Source organism: Maylandia zebra, linkage group LG20, assembly GCF_041146795.1.
Source record: "Maylandia zebra isolate NMK-2024a linkage group LG20, Mzebra_GT3a, whole genome shotgun sequence".
Lineage (NCBI taxonomy): Eukaryota > Metazoa > Chordata > Actinopteri > Cichliformes > Cichlidae > Maylandia > Maylandia zebra.
Genome location: NC_135186.1, coordinates 17,354,349 through 17,374,595, shown reverse-complemented (window position 1 = coordinate 17,374,595; position 20,247 = coordinate 17,354,349). Strand labels below are relative to the sequence as shown.

Sequence of the window (20,247 nt, the reverse complement as noted above, 5' to 3'; positions counted from 1 at the left end):
TCACGGACAAGAAATAACACATTGTGCAGGAGGAGCTGTTATCTGCTCTCTAAACTTCAGGATGCATCCGTAGCTTCTGAGAATTATGCATAACAAACTCCTTGTTTTTTTAAAATCTGAGTCACTTATAAAAGTGTTGCATCTTTTGCATCAGGGCACATCAGACAGAGAGAGAACAGTTAGCTCCCTCCTGCACTGACAAACAACAAAAACAGTCTCTGGCCTGGGACCAGGAGTGGGTTGGGACCAGACCAGACAATACCAGAACTACACAGCCGTGGCAGGATTGGGTGCTGTTTGAAAGGGAGAATAAGAGCAAAGAACAGAGGACACATTGCACACAACACGAGTAGCGAGCGAGCCGGAGGGACACAACCATAGAGAGTCAAAATACTGCAGTCCACGTGCCGTGCAGCTGTGTGGCAGTGTGTGGGTGGTTGAGTGGGTGCGAGTGTGTGTTTCTGTGTCTCTGAATGAGTGTGTGAGTGTGTGCATGTATGCACGAATGCTTCTGTATGTGTGTACATGCGTTCGGCGGACTCACTCCCAGGGGCTGGGCTGGTATTGGCTGTTGCAGTAGAGAGAGCTACGTGAGAGGGGGTAGAGATAGTGTTTACGTCGTGGAGCTGACTGAGCACAGAGGAGCGCCGTCTCACCGCTCCCTGAAACGAACCGCTTCGCTTGAACGTGCTCACTACCTCCATCTGCAGGACAGAGATACAAACAGCATCATTCAGTAAGGGCAGGAAAGTCCAGTCTGAGTGTGTGCGTGTGTCTTTGGTCCTTTTAAAAGATTCTCCTGTCACAGACAGAGTAAAAAATTCTCTGATTTCAGTGTATCATAACTGATTCATGAATATTACTAACAAAATCTGTGCATCTACACACTACGCACTCAGACCAAACCCTCTTAATGAAAAACTGGCCACTTTATGCAAAGACAGGCACTTAAGCAAAGAGTCTGGGCTGGCTCTCTGACACTCCTTAGGAGGAGACTGCTGTCGTTTCCCTGTCTTAAAGTCCGCTCTCACACAAAGTTGTGCAAGAATCAATCAAAGCAATCAAGCGAATCAGTGGCCTGTCTAGTTGCATAAGCTTGCGTACAACATGTAAATACTCACTCCTGCACGCACAAACATATACACACACATACACTCACACCATTTATCTCCTGTTATGTTTCTGAGCATCTAAAATAGCACTCTCAAGGTAGAGAAGGCCATTGTGTGATTGTGACTTTGTGGAACAAAAAGGTTAGCTGCGTTGGGGAGAGAGAGAAAAACAAAAACCTGAATCATTATGTTTGGCACAATTCAGAAGAGCACAACAGCATGGATGAGAGAGACTGACTTTTGAAGAGTAAGAACAAATCTAAAATTGTAACTCTCAAAGAAGAGTCAAATATGCAGCACTTCTTTCTTTCCAAAAGTCTCTTTAGTTAGCGTGTGACGGCCATGATACTAACAGTTTATTTAGGCAGTAAGAACACTCCCATAGTAATGTGGATTTTATCATGCTGCACATGATTAAAGAAGTGCAGCTCTTTGTGATTACATACCACATCTTTTAAAGATTCCCCAATCTATCTGTAATTAACCTTAAACAAACTGCTTGTGGTCATGACCAAGTGAAGCTTCTGGCTGACATGTCTAGAAATCTGTTGGTGAGACTTTTGGTTAGGGCCTGGTTAAACAGTACCTGGGTCTGGATACGGTTGAGGCCTCTGAACCAGAGGATCTGTCCACGGCGCAGCTCTCTTTCTGCACAGTCGATCTCCTCCTCATCCTCTGCCAGCTCCTCCCCTTCCTCCTCCCCTGGTTCTAGTCCCAACCCCGCCTCCTTCAAACACGGCAGTCGCTCTGCAGGAACTGTAGCAATCACCTGGAAGCCAGATTTGTAACAATGTTACTTGACCAGAACAAACCAGAGTGACAAAATAATGAGCAGCGTGTGTGCTTTTCCAACCTTAGTTCACATGCAGTGGTTTATTATTTAACTGTCAGTTTTAGCACAAAATAGCTCTGAAGTGTTCTCTCAGGCAGTGTGAATATATTTCCTTAGCCTCACCTTGGAAAAAACCAGGTCTGCCAGCCTACACTTGCTTAGTGTTGTTTGATTCAGCAGGCTAAAGAGCTACTTACCTGCCCCCAGAGCAGCTCTCCAACTCCCACAAACAGACACCAAAGCCACTGCTCGATGTTGAGAGGAGCACAGCTGAAGGGTTTCCCTCCAAACTGCACAATCACGATCTGCAGCAGAAACACAGGAAAAGAACTCATTACACATATACACAAACAAAGCAGAAAGCAGTGCTACACCATGTAGCTCTGCTCTATCCATCACTAACTTTCACACTTCTTAGCATATGACACAAGTCCCATGATAGGGGCAGAGTTCTCATGCCACCAAAACTTACAATCCCAACAAAAAGGGGAGTCCTAAGGGCTTAACACTGAGCCCTATTTCATCATGCCCAATTTCATCTAATCTTGCAAACTAATTAGGGTCGAGATTGGTTAGTACATAGATGGGTGATTACCGTTGAATACCAGAGCCTATTTGAGTGGTTGTGGCTTAGAATGGGTCAGCAAACAAAGAAAGTTTGTAATTGATCCTTGGCTCCACAAATCTATATGCTGAAGTATCATCAGGCAAAGTACTAAAGCAAGAGGTTCGTACGGAATCAGCCATTGGTGTGTGTGTGAATGTGAATGTTGTTGTTGTTTTTTCTACTCAGAGGACAATGTCTGAACATCAGGCTTTTCAATATGTTAGTGCTAACACTGATAAGTAAAAACCACAAATGATTATATTAAATAAAGGATGATATTACTTTCAGGTTGTGATTAATGTGGCAGAGGTATGTACACATACATATGAGGTCAGAATTACTAACCTCCCACCCAGAAAATGTCTGTTATTAAAGTAACTCTCAGGTGTTGTTAAATGGAACAAGAGAATTTCAACACAGCCAAATATCCTAGTTTTATGTGGATGCTTATATTATTTTACTTTGAAGACAGAAATACTTTTTTTTCCACAAAAAGCAATCATTTGCCTATCCTTTTTGCTCGATAACAGCCCGCAGTCATTTGTTGTCTCACTCATGTCTCCTGAGCAATCCACGCGGACTCTTCTTTGGTGAATCTCTCAAGCTCCTCCAGATTTTATGATCTTCTGGCATGGACCTTGGTCCACGAATTTTCAATGTGATTCAAGTCAGTGCTTGGTGCAGGCCAGCCAGTAATATTCACTTTGGTCTTCTGGAGGTATAATTTGGAACATTGTCGTGGGGGAAGGTGACAAAGTGACAACCCAGACCCAGTTTTGCTTCTGACTACTTAAAGCTTTCTTTCAAAATCTTTACATACAGTGGGGCAAAAAAGTATTTAGTCAGCCACCGATTGTGCAAGTTCCCCCACCTAAAATGATGACAGAGGTCAGTAATTTGCACCAGAGGTACACTTCAACTGTGAGAGACAGAATGTGAAAAAAAATCCATGAATCCACATGGTAGGATTTGTAAAGAATTTATTCGTAAATCAGGGTGGAAAATAAGTATTTGGTCAATAACAAAAATACAACTCAATACTTTGTAACACAACCTTTGTTGGCAATAACAGAGGTCAAACGTTTACTATAGGTCTTTACCAGGTTTGCACACACAGTAGTTGGTATTTTGGCCCATTCCTCCATGCAGATCTTCTCGAGAGCAGTGATGCTTTGGGGCTGTCGCCGAGCAACACGGACTTTCAACTCCCGCCACAGATTTTCTATGGGGTTGAGGTCTGGAGACTGGCTAGGCCACTCCAGGACTTTCAAATGCTTCTTACGGAGCCACTCCTTTGTTGCCCGGGCGGTGTGTTTTGGATCATTGTCATGTTGGAAGACCCAGCCTCGTTTCATCTTCAAAGTTCTCACTGATGGAAGGAGGTTTTGGCTCAAAATCTCACGATACATGGCCCCATTCATTCTGTCCTTAACACGGATCAGTCGTCCTGTCCCCTTGGCAGAAAAACAGCCCCATAGCATGATGTTTCCACCCCCATGCTTCACAGTAGGTATGGTGTTCTTGGGATGCAACTCAGTATTCTTCTTCCTCCAAACACGACGAGTTGAGTTTATACCAAAAAGTTCTACTTTGGTTTCATCTGACCACATGACATTCTCCCAATCCTCTGCTGTATCATCCATGTGCTCTCTGGCAAACTTCAGACGGGCCTGGACATGCACTGGCTTCAGCAGCGGAACACGTCTGGCACTGCGGGATTTGATTCCCTGCCGTTGTAGTGTGTTACTGATGGTGACCTTTGTTACTTTGGTCCCAGCTCTCTGCAGGTCATTCACCAAGTCCCCCCATGTGGTTCTGGGATCTTTGCTCACCGTTCTCATGATCATTTTGACCCCACGGGATGAGATCTTGCGTGGAGCCCCAGATCGAGGGAGATTATCAGTGGTCTTGTATGTCTTCCATTTTCTGATGATTGCTCCCACAGTTGATTTTTTCACACCAAGCTGCTTGCCTATTGTAGATTCAATCTTCCCAGTCTGGTGCAGGTCTACAATACTTTTCCTGGTGTCCTTCGAAAGCTCTTTGGTCTTGGCCATGGCGGAGTTTGGAGTGTGACTGTTTGAGGCTGTGGACAGGTGTCTTTTATACAGATGATGAGTTCAAACAGGTGCCATTCATACAGGTAACGAGTGGGGGACAGAAAAGCTTCTTACAGAAGACGTTACAGGTCTGTGAGAGCCAGAGATTTTCCTTGTTTGAGGTGACCAAATACTTATTTTCCGCCCTAATTTACAAATAAATTATTTACAAATCCTACCATGTGGATTCATGGATTTTTTTTCACATTCTGTCTCTCACAGTTGAAGTGTACCTCTGGTGCAAATTACTGACCTCTGTCATCATTTTAAGTGGGGGAACTTGCACAATCGGTGGCTGACTAAATACTTTTTTGCCCCACTGTATGCTTTTTTCTTCATAGTTCCTTCCACATTGATGAGATTCACAATTCCAACCGCTGAATAATATTCCCCCCACCGTGTTTCCGTGTAGGAAAGGTGTTCTTGGATTGTACATCTCGCTTTTCATTCTCCAACCAAAAGAGTGTGTCTATTCAATTCTATTCTATTTATACAGCGCTAAATCACAACAGTCACCTAAAGTCGCTTTATATTGTAAGGTAGACCCTACAGTAATACATACAGAAGCGCTAGCTCTATGGCTAGAATTCTAGTTTCAGCTCATCTTAACAATGGATGCATAATTGTTATGACTGCCGTCGTGTGCTGGGGTTCTGACATGTAAATGTGAGTGTGCAGGTGCGCCTCCAGGAGTGGTGGATCCCGAAGATGGTGTGCCCGGATTGGATGCTGCTCTGGAGGCGGAGTAGAAGATGGCGCGGTTGAAGACGGCAATCCATCCATCCTCGGTTTTACCCCAATCGGCTGGGGCTGCGTCATGCCCTGTGTTGCTTTGTGAATCCAGGAGGAAGTTGGGCACAGTTTTCTCATGTTTTGTTAGTCAGGAAGGTAAGTGATTATTGTTTGGTTATTTTTCTCTGGGGCTAGGCAAGCAGTTGCTCCTCTGAGTTAGTTTCCTTTTCTTTGTTATTTTGGCATGGGTCCACCCCAAAGCCTGAGTGACTCCTATGAAACCCGTTTTTGTTTCGTTCCTGTAAATAAACCATTCCTTATTTTAACTGATGGTGTGATGTGCTGCTTGGGGTCGAACTGGGGGTGGATCATTCCTCTTGCTGCGGTCGGGTCCCCTAGACCGGCCATAACAATAATCTTTTCTCAAGGTTGTCGATAGTATGCTGCAGTCTAACTTGAACTCATCTGCAGAAGTGGTTTTTCTTGGTCTTGTTAAAGGTAAACCTTGTTAGAGAAACCATAGTTGGCAAGCACAGCAGTAATGCATATCTTGTAGCTGATCACCAGGTTTGCACAGATCTTAAGAATGATTCTGGGAAACGCTCCAAATTCCTTAGTTGTCTTGGCTGCCATTTGACAGCTTAAAGCTTCAGCTCCCTCCACAGCTTTTCTACAGGACTGAGGTCTGACTTCTAGATAGACCTTTATGTGGTTCTTCTTTAGCCACTCCTTTGTTGGCTTAGTGGTGTGTTTTAGGTTACTGTCATGCTGGAGAACCCATCCATTGCCCATTTTCAGTATTCTGGCTCAGGTAATTTGTCCTGTACGCTTAGCACAAATACAGCCCCAGAGCATAATGGTTCTACCTCTGTGCTTGAGGGTGGGGATGATGCTCTTTGGATCATAAAAGCATTTATATTGCTTCATTTGACCACAGCACTTTATTCCAAACCTTCTCTGAATCATTTAGATGGTTACTGGCAAATTTAACACAGGCGACTGTGGCTCAAGAGATGGCAGTTCGTCTTGTAATCAGAAGGTTGCCAGTTCGAGCCCCGGCTCTGACAGTCTCGGTCATGGTGTCCTTGGGCAAGACTACTGGTGGCGCCAGTGTCCGGCAGCCCTGCCTCTGCGCCCCAGGGCAGCTGTGGCTACAATGTAGCTTGCCATCACCAGTGTGTGAATGGGTGGATGACTGAATATAGTGTAAAGCGCTTTGGGGTCCACAGGGACTAAGTAAAGCACTATACAAATACAGGCCATTTACCATTTTTTATATACATGTGCCTTCTTGAGCAGGAGGACCTTGTGGGTCTTGTCGCTGCAAGATTTCAATCCATTATGGTTTTTTCATCATTTGTCTCTGCTGTAGTAAATAGGCAAATATCAGCAAATAGGTTTGATAATAAATAATATCAACTCATTAATATTGTTAGATTTGTATTGTTGATTGTCATTTATGCTTAGAAATATTTAACCATATATGCTTAGAGGTGTATAATCATTTGTAGATAGAAAGGATGTCTCATCCTATTAACTCTGTGTAGAGGGGGGTGCATACATTCCTCTACTCAGAGTGTCCTGGCATGGATCACACTCCCTAGGAGAGTTTATCTTCTCCTTATTGATTTATGGTATAGCAAACACACGTATATCTGTTTGAGTATAAGAGCCTTTTGTTCAGACGTCCTGGCACCAGCCTTTGGGGAGTCTTCACAGGGTCACATCTTGACCTCACACACACACACACACACACACACACACACACACACACACACACACACACACACACACAGTATTCTTTATTCACATGTATACCTATGTAGACGTCATATGTTAATGAACCTATGCATATTCATGTAACCTCAATAAAAGAACAGTGGTACGGGAGAACGGACGAGAGCAACTGGGGTCAAGCGAAGGAACGGCGTTTGTCCGGTCTCTCCCGTGCACGAGAAACATGAAGAACTTTGCCTACTCGTGTCTTGCGTAATTGTCTTGTGTAATTATATTGTCCTTAACGTTCCAGCGGATAGGTTCAAGCTACAAACCTATCAAATATACTGGCCTAAAATGTATAAGGCCATCTGCACCCAAAAGCCTGTATCAGGCCAGCTCTGATAAAATGTCCTTTATTTCAGGACATTTTATCAGTCTTGCAGTCTTTTGTACAACACAAAAGACTGCAAGTGTTTTAGTCTTATTGCTGCAGGGAAAACACTCAACATTGACAAATAGAATATGTTCCTGCTGCAGTGTGCTGATTTAAACGAATGAGATTTGAGTTTAATGGAGTATATAGTCACTGAACACTTTAGTAATTTTTTGTATTTCCCAGATTTCTTTGAGTGTGGATTCTTCTGATTCCAAAAACAATCAACTGGAGAAGAGGCTTGCAGTTGCCCTTTACTGGGAGATGAAGCTTTTTTGTTTGTTTGTTTTATAGAAACAGGAAAACATGGAGTGGGCTTTGAGAAGAGTGAGTGAAATCATATGACCTCCATATATGTGAAATATATTACTTTAACTTATCTTCAACCATCAGATGTACTGCTCTTGTGTCACCCTGCAAATATTTGTTGGTTTCTAAAAGCACACTTAGATCAAGTGACACGAGTTAAAACTTTGCATGAACTCTGAACTCTTCTACAAGTACAACCTCTTCTACTTTTTCCAGATTATCTGTGATACAGATAAAAACATCAACATTACATAATCATACAATGCTGCTCTTAAAACTGGATTTTACCACTACTTGAGTTGTGGAAACTTCTGGACCCCTGGAGATCTGTGACCCCTGGGCAGATTCATCTTTGGTAACTCAGACTTGATTGTAAGCTGAGAACAGGGAATCTCTGCCATATTAGGCAGAGCAGTCAGTCTGCCCCAACTTACATTACTGTGTAAAAAGATGTATATAATGTATAGAACTAAACTTTAAGAGTAATTATTCCAAAACAATATATGTGGCTTGCTCAAACCACTTCTTTAAGCTCAAAGTAAAGCAGCACTCTTATGTCCTCTAAGGTCTACATGCCTCAGTGGATGTACCAACAGCACTTGATCATTTACACGTGGAATAAGGCTTATCAGTGACACTGCCATCTTTGGACCAACCCAGAGAGTCAGAAATCACACTGTGAATACGATCCATCATATCACATATAATATCATTTTGTAGCTTTCTTACTTATTTCTTCCTCTTTCACCTCTCTCAAGCTGCTTCCACTCTTCAGATCTCTCTGATTTTATTTTAATACAAATCTGTTTTTTCATCACTATTATACCCCAAATCCCTGCTCCTCCCCTCAAGCCCCCCCTCTCTTGTTTTTCTCTACCCAGGGTAACAACAAGCACCGTAGAGTTCTGAAAATATTCTTCTTCTTTCTTCCCTCCTCTCAGTCTCTCTTTGTTTTCTTGTCTGTATTTCTGTGTACACAGAGTTCCTTTCTCATTGCATTGCTAATGTGTTCAGCATGAGTCAATTGATCCAAATATGGACTGAATCTATAAAAGTGACCAAAACAGCAAAATAAATGACTAAAATATAAAACCCAGTTACAGTCTCACTTCTTTTGGGAACATTACTTTTTACCCCAAACTAAACTATGTTGTAATCCTTTACCAAACTGTTGAGAAGAGACATTCATTTATGTCTCACTATAAATAATTATGATACAAAAAATAATTTAGAGTTCTGGATATGGAAATGTTAAAATAAATCACATGTCAGTGACATGCCATTTATGTAATGAAGTTCCAGTAAAAAAAACATGTGTTTTGTAGACTATGAGCTTCCATTGCTAGTCTTGCATCTTAGAATAGAACTTAACTGAACCAAATGCAAATGGTCATTTTTAATAAGAATTCATCCCTCATACGGTTATTATAAAGGTGAGAACCTTAGCCATAAATCCAACCCAAGCTATTTTTGTAGCATGCTGTAAACACTTTAATTTCATGGACTTAAGTGTGACATTTTAACACTGGAGTCTGTGAGGTTTGATTCACTCTTGAAACAGCCACAAGTGGTCATTGGAGGAATTAGTTTTTGGCACTTGAATAACACAGTATGCTGTACCATAAGAAGGACAAAACATCAGCGGCTCAAAATTTCCTCTATGAAATACTAAAAGGTGTTAAAGGATTAACCTGACCTGCACAGCAAAAGTTCCCAAAACAATGGAGCAGAAGATTGGGTTAGAAAAAATGCCATCAAAAACATTTCTCTCTCCATGGATTTTGCGAGCATTGATCTCGTTGAAAAGCTGCATGAGGACAAAGGTGTTGAAGATAATGGTGTAGTGCTCAGAGGGCGGGGAGTGAAGCGGAGCATTACGACCACTGTCAATGTTGAACATTCGTTCGCCTGGAGAGCACAGAAAAAAGGAAGAAATAAAAGAACATTCAGACTTGGTCTTAGTAGTAAGATTATAGACAGGTTTAGGTTAGGGCTAGCATGGCCAATTAATTCGGGATGTTACCATGCTGCCAAAAAACAATTTTAAGTACATAAAGTCACAAAGAAAGGTGCAGTTGAGTGTGTTATATTATTCTAAAAATTTTCTAAGGTTTTCTTCCATATTGCCAAACCCTACTTCTGAACTCGCTAGTCCTCAGTGCAACACAATATTTTACCTCAATGATATAACACACTGTTGGCATTAAAGAAATTGTTCATATTTATTTGATAGATTCCAAACTGAGCATGTAAATGGGAATTTTCTTCACACATAAAAGTTATGGAGTTCCACAGGGTTCTGTGCTGGGACTAATATTGTTTCACTTAGACAATATTATTAGAAAAAATTATAAATTTTCATTCTTTCTCCATGAAACCAGATGATACAAATCAGCTAGTAAAACTACAGGTATGTCTTAAAGCCCTAAATGCCTGAATTTACTTCTTTAAAAAACTGAATGGCAATGGGCCTAGAAAGAACAACCATGTATTAGCTTATGCAGTGGCTCCTTTTAAAATCCAGAATTGAATTTAAAATCCTTTTCCTCATAAATTTTTTTTTAACAAGTCATACTTTAAAGAACTCATAGTACATTATTATCCAATCAAAGCACCAAGAATGCACGCTTACTTGTAGTTCCTAGAATTTTTAAAAGTACAAAGGAAGACAGAGCCTTTAGTTGAGGCTCCTGTGGAATCCAGTTTGGATGTGGAAGAAATACACTCTCTAATTTTCTGATGAGAAACTTGCCTTTTTGATAAAAAGTTATTGTTAGGTGACATGATAGGTGTCCTTTGTGTCTCTCTGTTCTCTTCCCTTTCCCCTCACTCTTAACTGGCCATGGTAAATGATCGCCCTACCCTGACCCTGGTTCTTCAAGAGGTTTCTTCCCGTTAAAAGGCAGTTTTTCCTTCCCATCAAATGTTTCCTAACAGGGGATGTTGCTATTTCTTTCTAATATTGTCGTACATATTAGCCTACAATACAAAGTGTTTTTAGGTGACTACTGTCGTATATTGGGAATATAGAAATAAAATGTAATTGAATTGATTAACCTCTTAAGCCCCAATGCCCCCCTGATACGGGGGCAAAAGGCAGGAGATCAGTTAGGCTTGGGGCTTAAGAGGTTAAGGTTAGCATAAAGGGAAGGATATCCTTAAGTTATACCCTTAAGTATCCTGAGCCTGTGTATCAACCAGTACTCAATCTGAGTATATAGCCTGTATGTGTGTTTATTTTTAAGTGTATTTCTGTACCTATGAACAGCAGGGTAAAGATGATGACCAGCTGGTACACTCCATGGCCCAGGATGTTCTTCATCATGGTCAGTGAAATGAGCGGGTTGTTCCGGCCATAAGGCTTTCGTAGCAACAGGGCCTCAGTGGGGGGCTCGGTAGCAAGGGCCAGAGAAGCAAACGTGTCCATGATCAGATTTACCCACAGCATCTGCACCGCCTTCAGGGGAGAGTCCTGCAGAGAGATTTGCAACCATGGGTTGGTATCACAAATCGTGCATAAAGTTCTCCTGCAGTAATTTATTTCTTCTACAGTTGGAATTACTAATTATTTTATTAATTGTCTATGTGTGTCTGCATGGTAAAAGTAATCTAAAAGTGACTGTAAGGTTGCTGAGGACAGACTGTCTGCAGTTAAATTCGTTTTGTATTTTCCATTTGTTTTTATTTAGTTTAACATTTTTATCGTCAGTTAATTTCAGAGTAGGTTTACTAATTTAACTTTTGTTTTTATATGTGTGTGTAGGTTCTCGGTCATTCTGTCATGAATCGCTGTACGGTAGGCAGGAGTTGGACCCAAAATGCAGGCACTCAGGCACGAGGTTTAAACACAAAGAACTCAGCTTTATTTGCTGGCAGGAGTTAGGATGCCTGGGTCGTTGACCCAGGGTTTTTGAGTTTATTATATTATTTATCATTTCTAATCTTGGGTTTCTTTGTTAGAGTTCTCTTTTATGGTTTATGTCTCTGTGCATCGTTAGTTGCTGTCTCCCCTGTCTGCGATATCCCCGTATCCAGTCAATGTCTGTGTCTGTCCTGGTCCCACGTCTCTGTTCCCTCTGTTGCAGTGCCTGCGTGTGAGTCTGTGTCTTTAGTTCAGTCTGTGTTATGTTTCCTGTTTTATTTTGAAGGTCCATGTCTGATGTTAATGTATCTGGTTTCGCTTCCCCTTGTCTCGTTAGGCCTGATTTGCCCCAGCTGTGTTTCCCTCCTGTTACCCATTCCCTGCCTGATTGCTCCCTCTGTGTATTTAAGCCCTGTGTTTCTCTGTGTCCGTGTCGTGATCTACCCTCATTCATGCTGTGTGGCCTGAAAATATTCCTGCCCTGCCCTGCCCTGCCCTGCCCTGCCCTGCCCTGCCTTGCCCTGCCCTGCCCTGCCCTGCCCTGCCCTGCCCTGCCCTGCCCTGCCCTTCCCTTGCCTGCCTGCCTGCCTTTCCTGCCTGCCTTTCCTGCCTGCACACAGCCGGACAGCAGGAGAAAGTCATACAAAAGCAAACTAAACTGGAAACTCACAAACTAAACTCACAGTGAGACACAGGGATATCCCAAGGTAAGTTTTCTGTTCCACATTCGGAACAGAAAACAAAAGCAGTGCACAGTAAACACCGGAGCCCAAGAAAACAGCCCAAACACAGTTCAGTTCAGGGGGCCGACCGTGCGGACGGCTACGGCGGCGGCGTGGAAACAGTTCAGGCGGCTGACCGTGCGGACAGCAACGGCGGCGGCGACTCAGACGAAGGAGATCTTGGGGAAGAGCTGGCCATGCAAGGTGTGGACGAGGAAGTGGCGAGTCAACCGCAGGACCAGACCACACGGCAGCTTAGCAGCTGCGGGACCAGAGGAAGCTGAAGCTGACGCTGCAGACGAAGATCTTCATCTTCGTCTGCAGCCTCGGATGAGGCTGGACCAGACGTGGATGAAGACTCGGATGAGGCTGGACCAGACGAGGATGAAGACTCGGATGAGGCTGGACCAGACGAGGATTAAGCTGGACCAGGCCGTAGCATCTTGGACCCTCCAGCGGAGACGAGGAGGTTCTGGCCAGGCTGACCTGAACCCCCAGCGGAGACGAGGAGCGGCTGGAGAGGTTCCCCTGAACCCCCAGCAGAGACGAGGAGCGGCTCAAGGGGTTCTCCTGAACCCCCAGCGGAGACGAGGAAGTGCTGGCCGGGCTCACCAGAACCCCCAGCGGAGACGAGGAAGAGCTGACCGGGCTCACCGGAACCCCAAGCGGACGAGGTAGATGGCGGCGCGGGAGCCGCAGAGTGCTTAATCTGCTCACTCGAGCCTCCAGCAGGAGCAGATGCAGGGCTAGAGGGTGTGGGGACCCCTGACTGAACATTAGGCTGACTAGGTGGGTGAGTGTGTGGCTGACCAGGGAACTGAATTGCTACAAGGGACTGAACTGAAGTCTGAACTGGCACAGGGGACTTTGGGGTCCCTAAGGACCCCAAAGCGCTTTACACTACATTCAGTAATTCACCCATTCACACACACATTCACACACTGGCAATGGCAAGCTATACTGATGGCTGTAGTGATGGCTGATGGCTGTAGTGAGAGTGGTGAAAATGGAGTAGGTGGTGGAGTTGATGACTGCACAGGAAAATGAACTAGGGGTGACTGCACAGGAAACCGAACTAGAGGTATTAATGACGATTGGGGAGAAAGTGGAGCTGGTGGTTGAGTAGATGACTGAGCTGGAAACTGAGCGGCGACTGGGCGACAGACTGTACTGAAGGAGACTGAAGTGCTACAGGGAACTGAACTGGTGGCTGCTGAGCTGCAGGAGACTGAACTGGGGACTGTAGTGACGGTTGTGGTGACAGGGACATGGGAGACTGAGCTACAGGGAGTGGAGACACTGAAGACGGAGTTATGAGTAGCAGGGCTATAGGCTGTGCTGCGGGCAGCAGTGACGATGGTGGTGGAGGTGTAACGGGTGGAGGAGTGGCCGAATTGGTTGCGGGCCGGGCGGCTAATGGCTCAGCCACAGAGTGCATTAATGGCAGGGCTATAGGTTGAATGACTGACTGAGTAGCAGCCTGAATGGCTGAGTGTAGTGATGGTTGTGGTGGAAGAGAAGCAGCTGGTAGTGTGGATGATGGAGCTAAGGGCGACTGAGTGGCAGACCGAACTGATGACTGAAGCAATGGTAGAGGTGAAAATGGAGCTTGTGGTGGAGTTAATGACTGTGCTAGCGGGGACACAGGAGACGCAGCTAAGAGAGCTACAGGAGGCTGGGCAGCTAAGAGAGCTTCAGGAGGCTGGGCAGATTCACATTACTATCCGTAGCACAAAACACATCCCCTGAATGAATAGTCCCACGGTTCGACACAGAAAAAGAGAGTTTATGGGAGTGAGGAGAGAAAGTCAGGAGAGAATGGAGCCAGCTAAGAAGAGGAGGATGTCCTCCCCTGTGTGGGAACATTTTGATTTTATTCCTCCCAACAAGGTATGTAAATTTCTACAGAAGATGTATTTTCATAATACTGATGGTGCAATACAATTTATGTTAAGGGGCTTTACTTTTGTACAAGGTGAAGTGTTTGCTATGTGCCAGGGAGCTGGGATATAACAACATCAGATGTGCACCTTGTTAGGCCTCTGGCTTACCACCACATATTTTAAACGCAATGCAGGTTTCTGTAGAGGAAACCCTAGATGTGCCATGGGCACATTCTTTACATGGAGGAAGGGGAAAGTAAAACTCTTGGCTCTTATAAAGGGACAGCACCTAGCCACTGGTACAGACACCAACTAGGGATGAACAGAATGACAAACAGTGCTGAGGAGTAACTAGGGATGGGTACCGGTATCCGGTGCCATGATGGCACCGGTTCTGACATAAACGGTAGTAACCAGACCGAAAAGCAGCACACATTTCGGTGCTTTATTTCGGTGCTTTATTTCAGTGCTTTTTTTTTCTGAGCTGTGATACACTTTAGATTCTAGCCAATCATTTTACGTTTCCGAGGACAGTAGGCAGGTCCAGGTACGTACGTACGTTCTTTTAGAGCAGAGCTACAGATTAAAAATGCCCTAGGCGAAGCGGTCAAAAGTCTGGCTGTACTTCACAGCAAAAGATGCAAACTCAGCAGCAACAAGTGCTTTAAGCTGATACTGTGATACTGTCAAAGGAGGTAACACCTCAAATCCGATGAAACACCTGGCGACGCATAGCGTTTTTTTTTAAAAGCCGAGAAATGCGCCGTATTTGATAGCTTGCTGCGAGACCTCACACCGTGCACATCTACTGCGGGTGGGTTGCCAGTTATCGGACCCGGAGCAACATCCCCCAAAAACCCGAAGAATAAAGTCCTGGCCCCTAGCCCTGCCAGTGTAGCAGAAATGATGACGGATGATGATGGCAGCAGCCGCCGTTCTTCTCTGCGTGAGTAGCTTAATGTTGTTCGTGTGTAATTTACGTTGAGTAGGCTATTAAATTAATGCATGTAAGGTGAACTAACAAACATCATCATAGCTACATGCGGCTGTCTTCTTGTTTGATGGCAGACACTCCCTTCACCATGGCCAAAAAGGCTAAAATGACCAAAGAAAAAGTGGAAAACAGTTAAACATGAGAGGTTTTTGGACAAAGTTTGTGTTTTTTCCATTGTTTAAGCACTGCTTCCAGCCAAGAGTGATACCATATATGCCCCATAGCTGCAGAAAAGGCTAACATTGTTATCGTTTTACAAAAAAACAGCTGAACATGAGAGGTTTTTGGACCAATTTTGTGTTCTCCATTCTTCAAGCACCGGTTTGAGCACCGTTTAAGCACCGGCACCGTTTCAAAAGTACCGGTTTGGCACTGGTATCGGATAAAACCTAAACAATACCCATCCCTAGGAGTAACACAATACATGTACCGGCGTTACGTATTTAAAATACAAAATATGAGTAACTGTAGTGCGTTACAGTTACCGTTTAAATAGGTGATAATTAGAATACAGTTACTTTGTTGAAATAAACGGTTTATACGGCAGTCTTTTCCTGTTTCATATGTTAGGCTCTTAGGCTCCCTCTTTAATTTTGGATTCTTAAACGCATTGCCAGAAACCCAAAGAAAACATGCGAGAGGCTCTAGTGTAAGCATCCTGTTAATGTTGGTGGCATCAGTTATAAATGTGTCACTTCAGTCTCTTTGATGTACTATTGCTTGCTGTGTGATTTCTTACTATTACTGAAGGCTACTCACCACCGAGCTAACATTGTTAGCTGGCGTTAGCTAAGGTCAGTTCACAGACTACAGACTGTTAGACTTGATGGACAGCATTAACAACCTGCTAGCTGCAAACAATCATGTAGAGTTCTGAAAGCAGACAAAAAGAAAACATATTACTGATGAAAAGGTTTTCTATACGAAATCACTGCAAGAAGTGCAGCCTTACCTACTGTTTTTTTTACTGTTACTTATTATTTATATCTTTAACATGTTTCTTTCCACATGTTTCTTTTTCCATAGCCGACAGCACCTCTGTCACTGTGGACGGGTCACTGTCACATGTTGAAATGTAAACTGATGCAGTTTTAGAATGCTCAAAAACAGCTGAATTTAATTTTTTCATCTAGATTTTAATAGTACAGAATATAGCCATTTTTAAATATGTTTCCAGCTTGTTTCTAATGATATGATACAGTATGAAAGCATGTAATGTGAGATAAAAAGATATATGATCTGATACTCTTTTGCAAACTGACCAGAACCATTGGTGTCCTATAATAGTCCACTCTCAGTGAAGTAGTGTGTGTGGCTGTCATCTCCAAGAACAGGAACTATTCTTTGAGAACTAGCCTTCTTTCTAGTTACAGCACCTCTTCCATTGTGTCTGCCTGCAATGGCAGATCTAGAAAATTGTACTTTACATTGGGTGGGGGCAAATCAGTCTAGGCAGGGTGGCACATACCTCTTAGTGAAGTATGTGGAAATCTGCCTGGTCTCCTCTGAGTTTCAGCCATGACTTAGGGACTGAAAGCAGCAGTTGCCCAGCTGACCGGAGGGAACTAGTGGTTACATAAGGCTTCAACAAATCTGACAAATAAACGGGGCCAAACCATTTAAGGATTTAAAAATCAATAAAAGAACTTTAAAACTGATCCTAAATTTGATTGGAAGCCAATGTAGAGAGGCCAAATGTGGTCGAACTTTCTTCTACCAATTAAAAATCAAGCCACAGCATTTTGAACTAATTGTAAGACCAGCCCCTATTAAAATGGAATTACAGTAATCCAGGCGTGAAGTAATAAAGGCATGAATTACAGTTTCTAAGTTACATTTGGAGAGAAAGGGCTTGCCTTCGATAGACGTCTGAGGTGGTAGAATGCTGATTTTACCACCCCATTCATGTAGTCATCAAAGGTAAGTGCAGAATCGATCTTTACTCCAAGATTTATGTTTGAACTATTCAAATGAGAGGTCAGAACAGCGAAATCAACATCTGGAGGGTTGGAAAATTGATTTGGGCCAAGTAAAATCGCTTCCGTTTTACGATCGTTAAAATTAAAACTTTTGTTAGACAGGTATGATTTAAACCTCAACAGTGCCAAGTCAGAAATTCCCACACAATGGTGAAGGTGGGAGATCAATAGATTGTGATCCACTGTGTCGAAGGCAGCGGTCATGTCCAATAAGACCAGCACTGCATATTTACCACGATCAGCAGCTACCAGAACATCATTGATAACTCTTACAAGGGCTGTCTCCGTGCTGTGAAAAGGCTTAAAACCGGATTGAAAAATTTCAGACAACTGGAAGTCATTCAAGTAGTCCATCAGCTGAGTATAAACAATCCTTTCCAAGATCTTACTTAGAAAAGGAAGCTTAGAGATAGGTCTAAAATTTGACATGATTGAGGTATCTAAGCCAGGTTTCCTAAGCAAGGGATGTATAACTGCATGCTTAAACTCACTAGGTACTTGACCAGACAGAAGAGTAGTGTTAATAATGTTCAGAATTTGAGGTCCAATAATACGAAATACCTTTTGGAGAAAGCGGGGAGGAACCACATCATTCGGAGAACCACACGGTTTAGCATTTAACACCAGTTTCTCTAAATCAGGCAGAGCAATTGGTAGGAAGGTGGATAGCAAACATGAGCACGAAACATGCTTAGAAGGGTCGGCAATAGGAGTTGGAGGTCTCATGCTTTCAACCTTGTCCACAAAGAAATTAATAAACTTATTACACAAAGCCTCAGAGGACGGCACGGAAGCATAGCAAGTACAGAATTTATAGTGTTATACAGAACACAAGGGCTATGCCAGTTTTCTTCCGAGTGGCTGCTACTCAGAAGAAAAAACAAACAAAAAAGAAAAACAAAATTAAGTGCACGGTGAAAACTAAATGTCTGAGATGACCTTTAGTACAAATGTACAAGTTACGTCTGACCCAAAAGCTCAGACTGCTTTCAAACATTGTTTCAGAGCATTTTTCTACACTTGGCTACCAATCTAATTGTTTGCAACATTGGCCAAATTCAATATAAGCATCAAGATGCTTGGAAGCATGATAGTTCCTTCTTCGTAATTAAAGATTGTTAAAGTTGTTCATAATACAGAAATACAAACATGTAGTCACTAGGGGTGGGCTTAAAAAATCGATTTTCCCAAATCAAAACTATTTTAGTTTGAATAATGCGATATCGATTCATTAAATCCTGTATAAATGTATTTTGCCAGAAACACCAGAATCTCAGGTTAAAGCTGACAAAACTATTTCAACAACCATCAAACAGCTAAAACAGCAAATAAGAGCAGGTAAACAGATTCCGCAAAAAGATGTAAACACAAAGCGCGGATCTCGCCGTTCACCCGGTGGCACATACGCGACACGCCATTGGGTGCCGAAAGTCGACATGTCACAGATTCTGAAACTGCAGGTTTTGTCACTCTCCCACCAAAATTCACTGAACCAGCAGCAATAGAAGATCAAAACTACGCTTCATGTTTGAAAAACATTAACATGATTTCTCTCTTGCTTTTGCTGTTCTGCTTCCACCAAGATAAAAATCATACTTCCTGCACAGCTATGTGTAGACCAGTTTACCATCAGAAATCTGTTTTCTGCATTATTCGTTTGCTTATCAAACACCAGTCTACGTTGTGCACAGCACTGTCGCCCGCTGTGTTTTTTTATTCAAAAATGACCTCCAACTAGAAAGTCTAATTTCTGCTGTTCAATATTGAAAAAAGTTTAGTTTTTACAAAATATGCCTAATTGCAAAATACTTACCTCTGCCTCTAATAAAACCCCTGCAAAAAGCCAGGCCAGGAAAATCTCCTTTATGTTTTTCTATGCTTTATCCTCAGTTACTTTGACACAATTTTGACTGTCTGAGTCAAAACTGAATCAAATCAAATCAGTTATAGAAATAGAAATCGATACCCAGCCCTAATAGCCCTATTACATAACTGTGCATTTCTAAGTTGATCATCATTACTTGTCAAACATATAGAAATGTTTCCAAGTGTCAGGACATCACTGCTTATATAAGCTTGGTGTACAAATGCATAAAAAAGCATTGTGCATTACGTTTGCCCTAGCAGGTATAAGTGAGCGACATTTACAGAAGTGATATCTGTGTGTGTGTGTAGGAAGGCACATGTGTCAGCATATATGTGTATTCATCTGTCTGTCTACCTGGGTGATACAGGCCCCGGTGAAGGCCACGATGACAGCCACTACGTTGACTGTGAGCTGGAACTGTAGAAACTTGGAGATGCTATCGTAGACGTTTCTTCCCCACATCACTGCCTTGACAATGCTGCTGAAGTTGTCATCAGTCAGGATAATGTCAGACGCCTCTTTAGCCACGTCCGTCCCTGCGATACCCTGACAGAGATTGAGACAGAGTGAGGGGGAGTCAGAGACTCATGACATGATTCATGCAAGCATTCAAGCATCCAAATTACTTTGGAGTGCTACTGTCTCAATATCATGCTGTCCTGCCTCCAAGTGCTACCACTTGGCATGAGTAAGAGCTGTGGCCAAAATAAAATGCACACTACTCAAAACACTTGTTATTACAAAGTACAATGGAAAATACTCTGTCCTTTACAGATTTATAATAGATGTATTTTATACATCTTGAATCATAAAAAGATTTACTTCAAAAATACAGAATAAGAGACTGATTACTACAAAAAATGTCATGACAGAAGCACATTAATCCCAAATAAACACTAATGGTGAACAGTATCTCAGGTTACCATGGCAAAGCCCACATCAGCCTTCTTCAAAGCTGGGCCGTCATTAGTTCCGTCTCCTGTTACTGCAACAACCTGCCTCTGTTCTACAACGCTGCTATCAATGATGCCTGGGTGCAAACACAAAGGAGGAAAAAAAACAGTTTTAATTGGCAGTGAATCGGTTTGTATATGAGT

General features: G+C 42.9%; 1 protein-coding gene across 5 annotated transcripts in view; it reads right to left on the bottom strand.

Moving 5' to 3' along the window:
* Nucleotides 1-20,247, bottom strand: part of atp2b3b (ATPase plasma membrane Ca2+ transporting 3b) — a 105,918-nt gene that overhangs the window by 12,478 nt on the left and 73,193 nt on the right. For 2 of the 5 annotated variants that reach the window (XM_004575902.6, XM_004575903.5), the window contains 7 exons: nt 20,074-20,180; nt 19,505-19,696; nt 11,102-11,315; nt 9,540-9,751; nt 2,142-2,249; nt 1,699-1,881; nt 545-704 (listed from right to left, as the gene is read on the bottom strand). In XM_004575902.6, coding sequence (XP_004575959.1) covers nt 545-704; nt 1,699-1,881; nt 2,142-2,249; nt 9,540-9,751; nt 11,102-11,315; nt 19,505-19,696; nt 20,074-20,180 — 1,176 coding nt within the window. The remainder of the gene's footprint in view (nt 1-544; nt 705-1,698; nt 1,882-2,141; nt 2,250-9,539; nt 9,752-11,101; nt 11,316-19,504; nt 19,697-20,073; nt 20,181-20,247) is intronic. The other 3 variants (XM_004575900.4, XM_004575901.4, XM_076878856.1) reach the window with 2 other exon arrangements.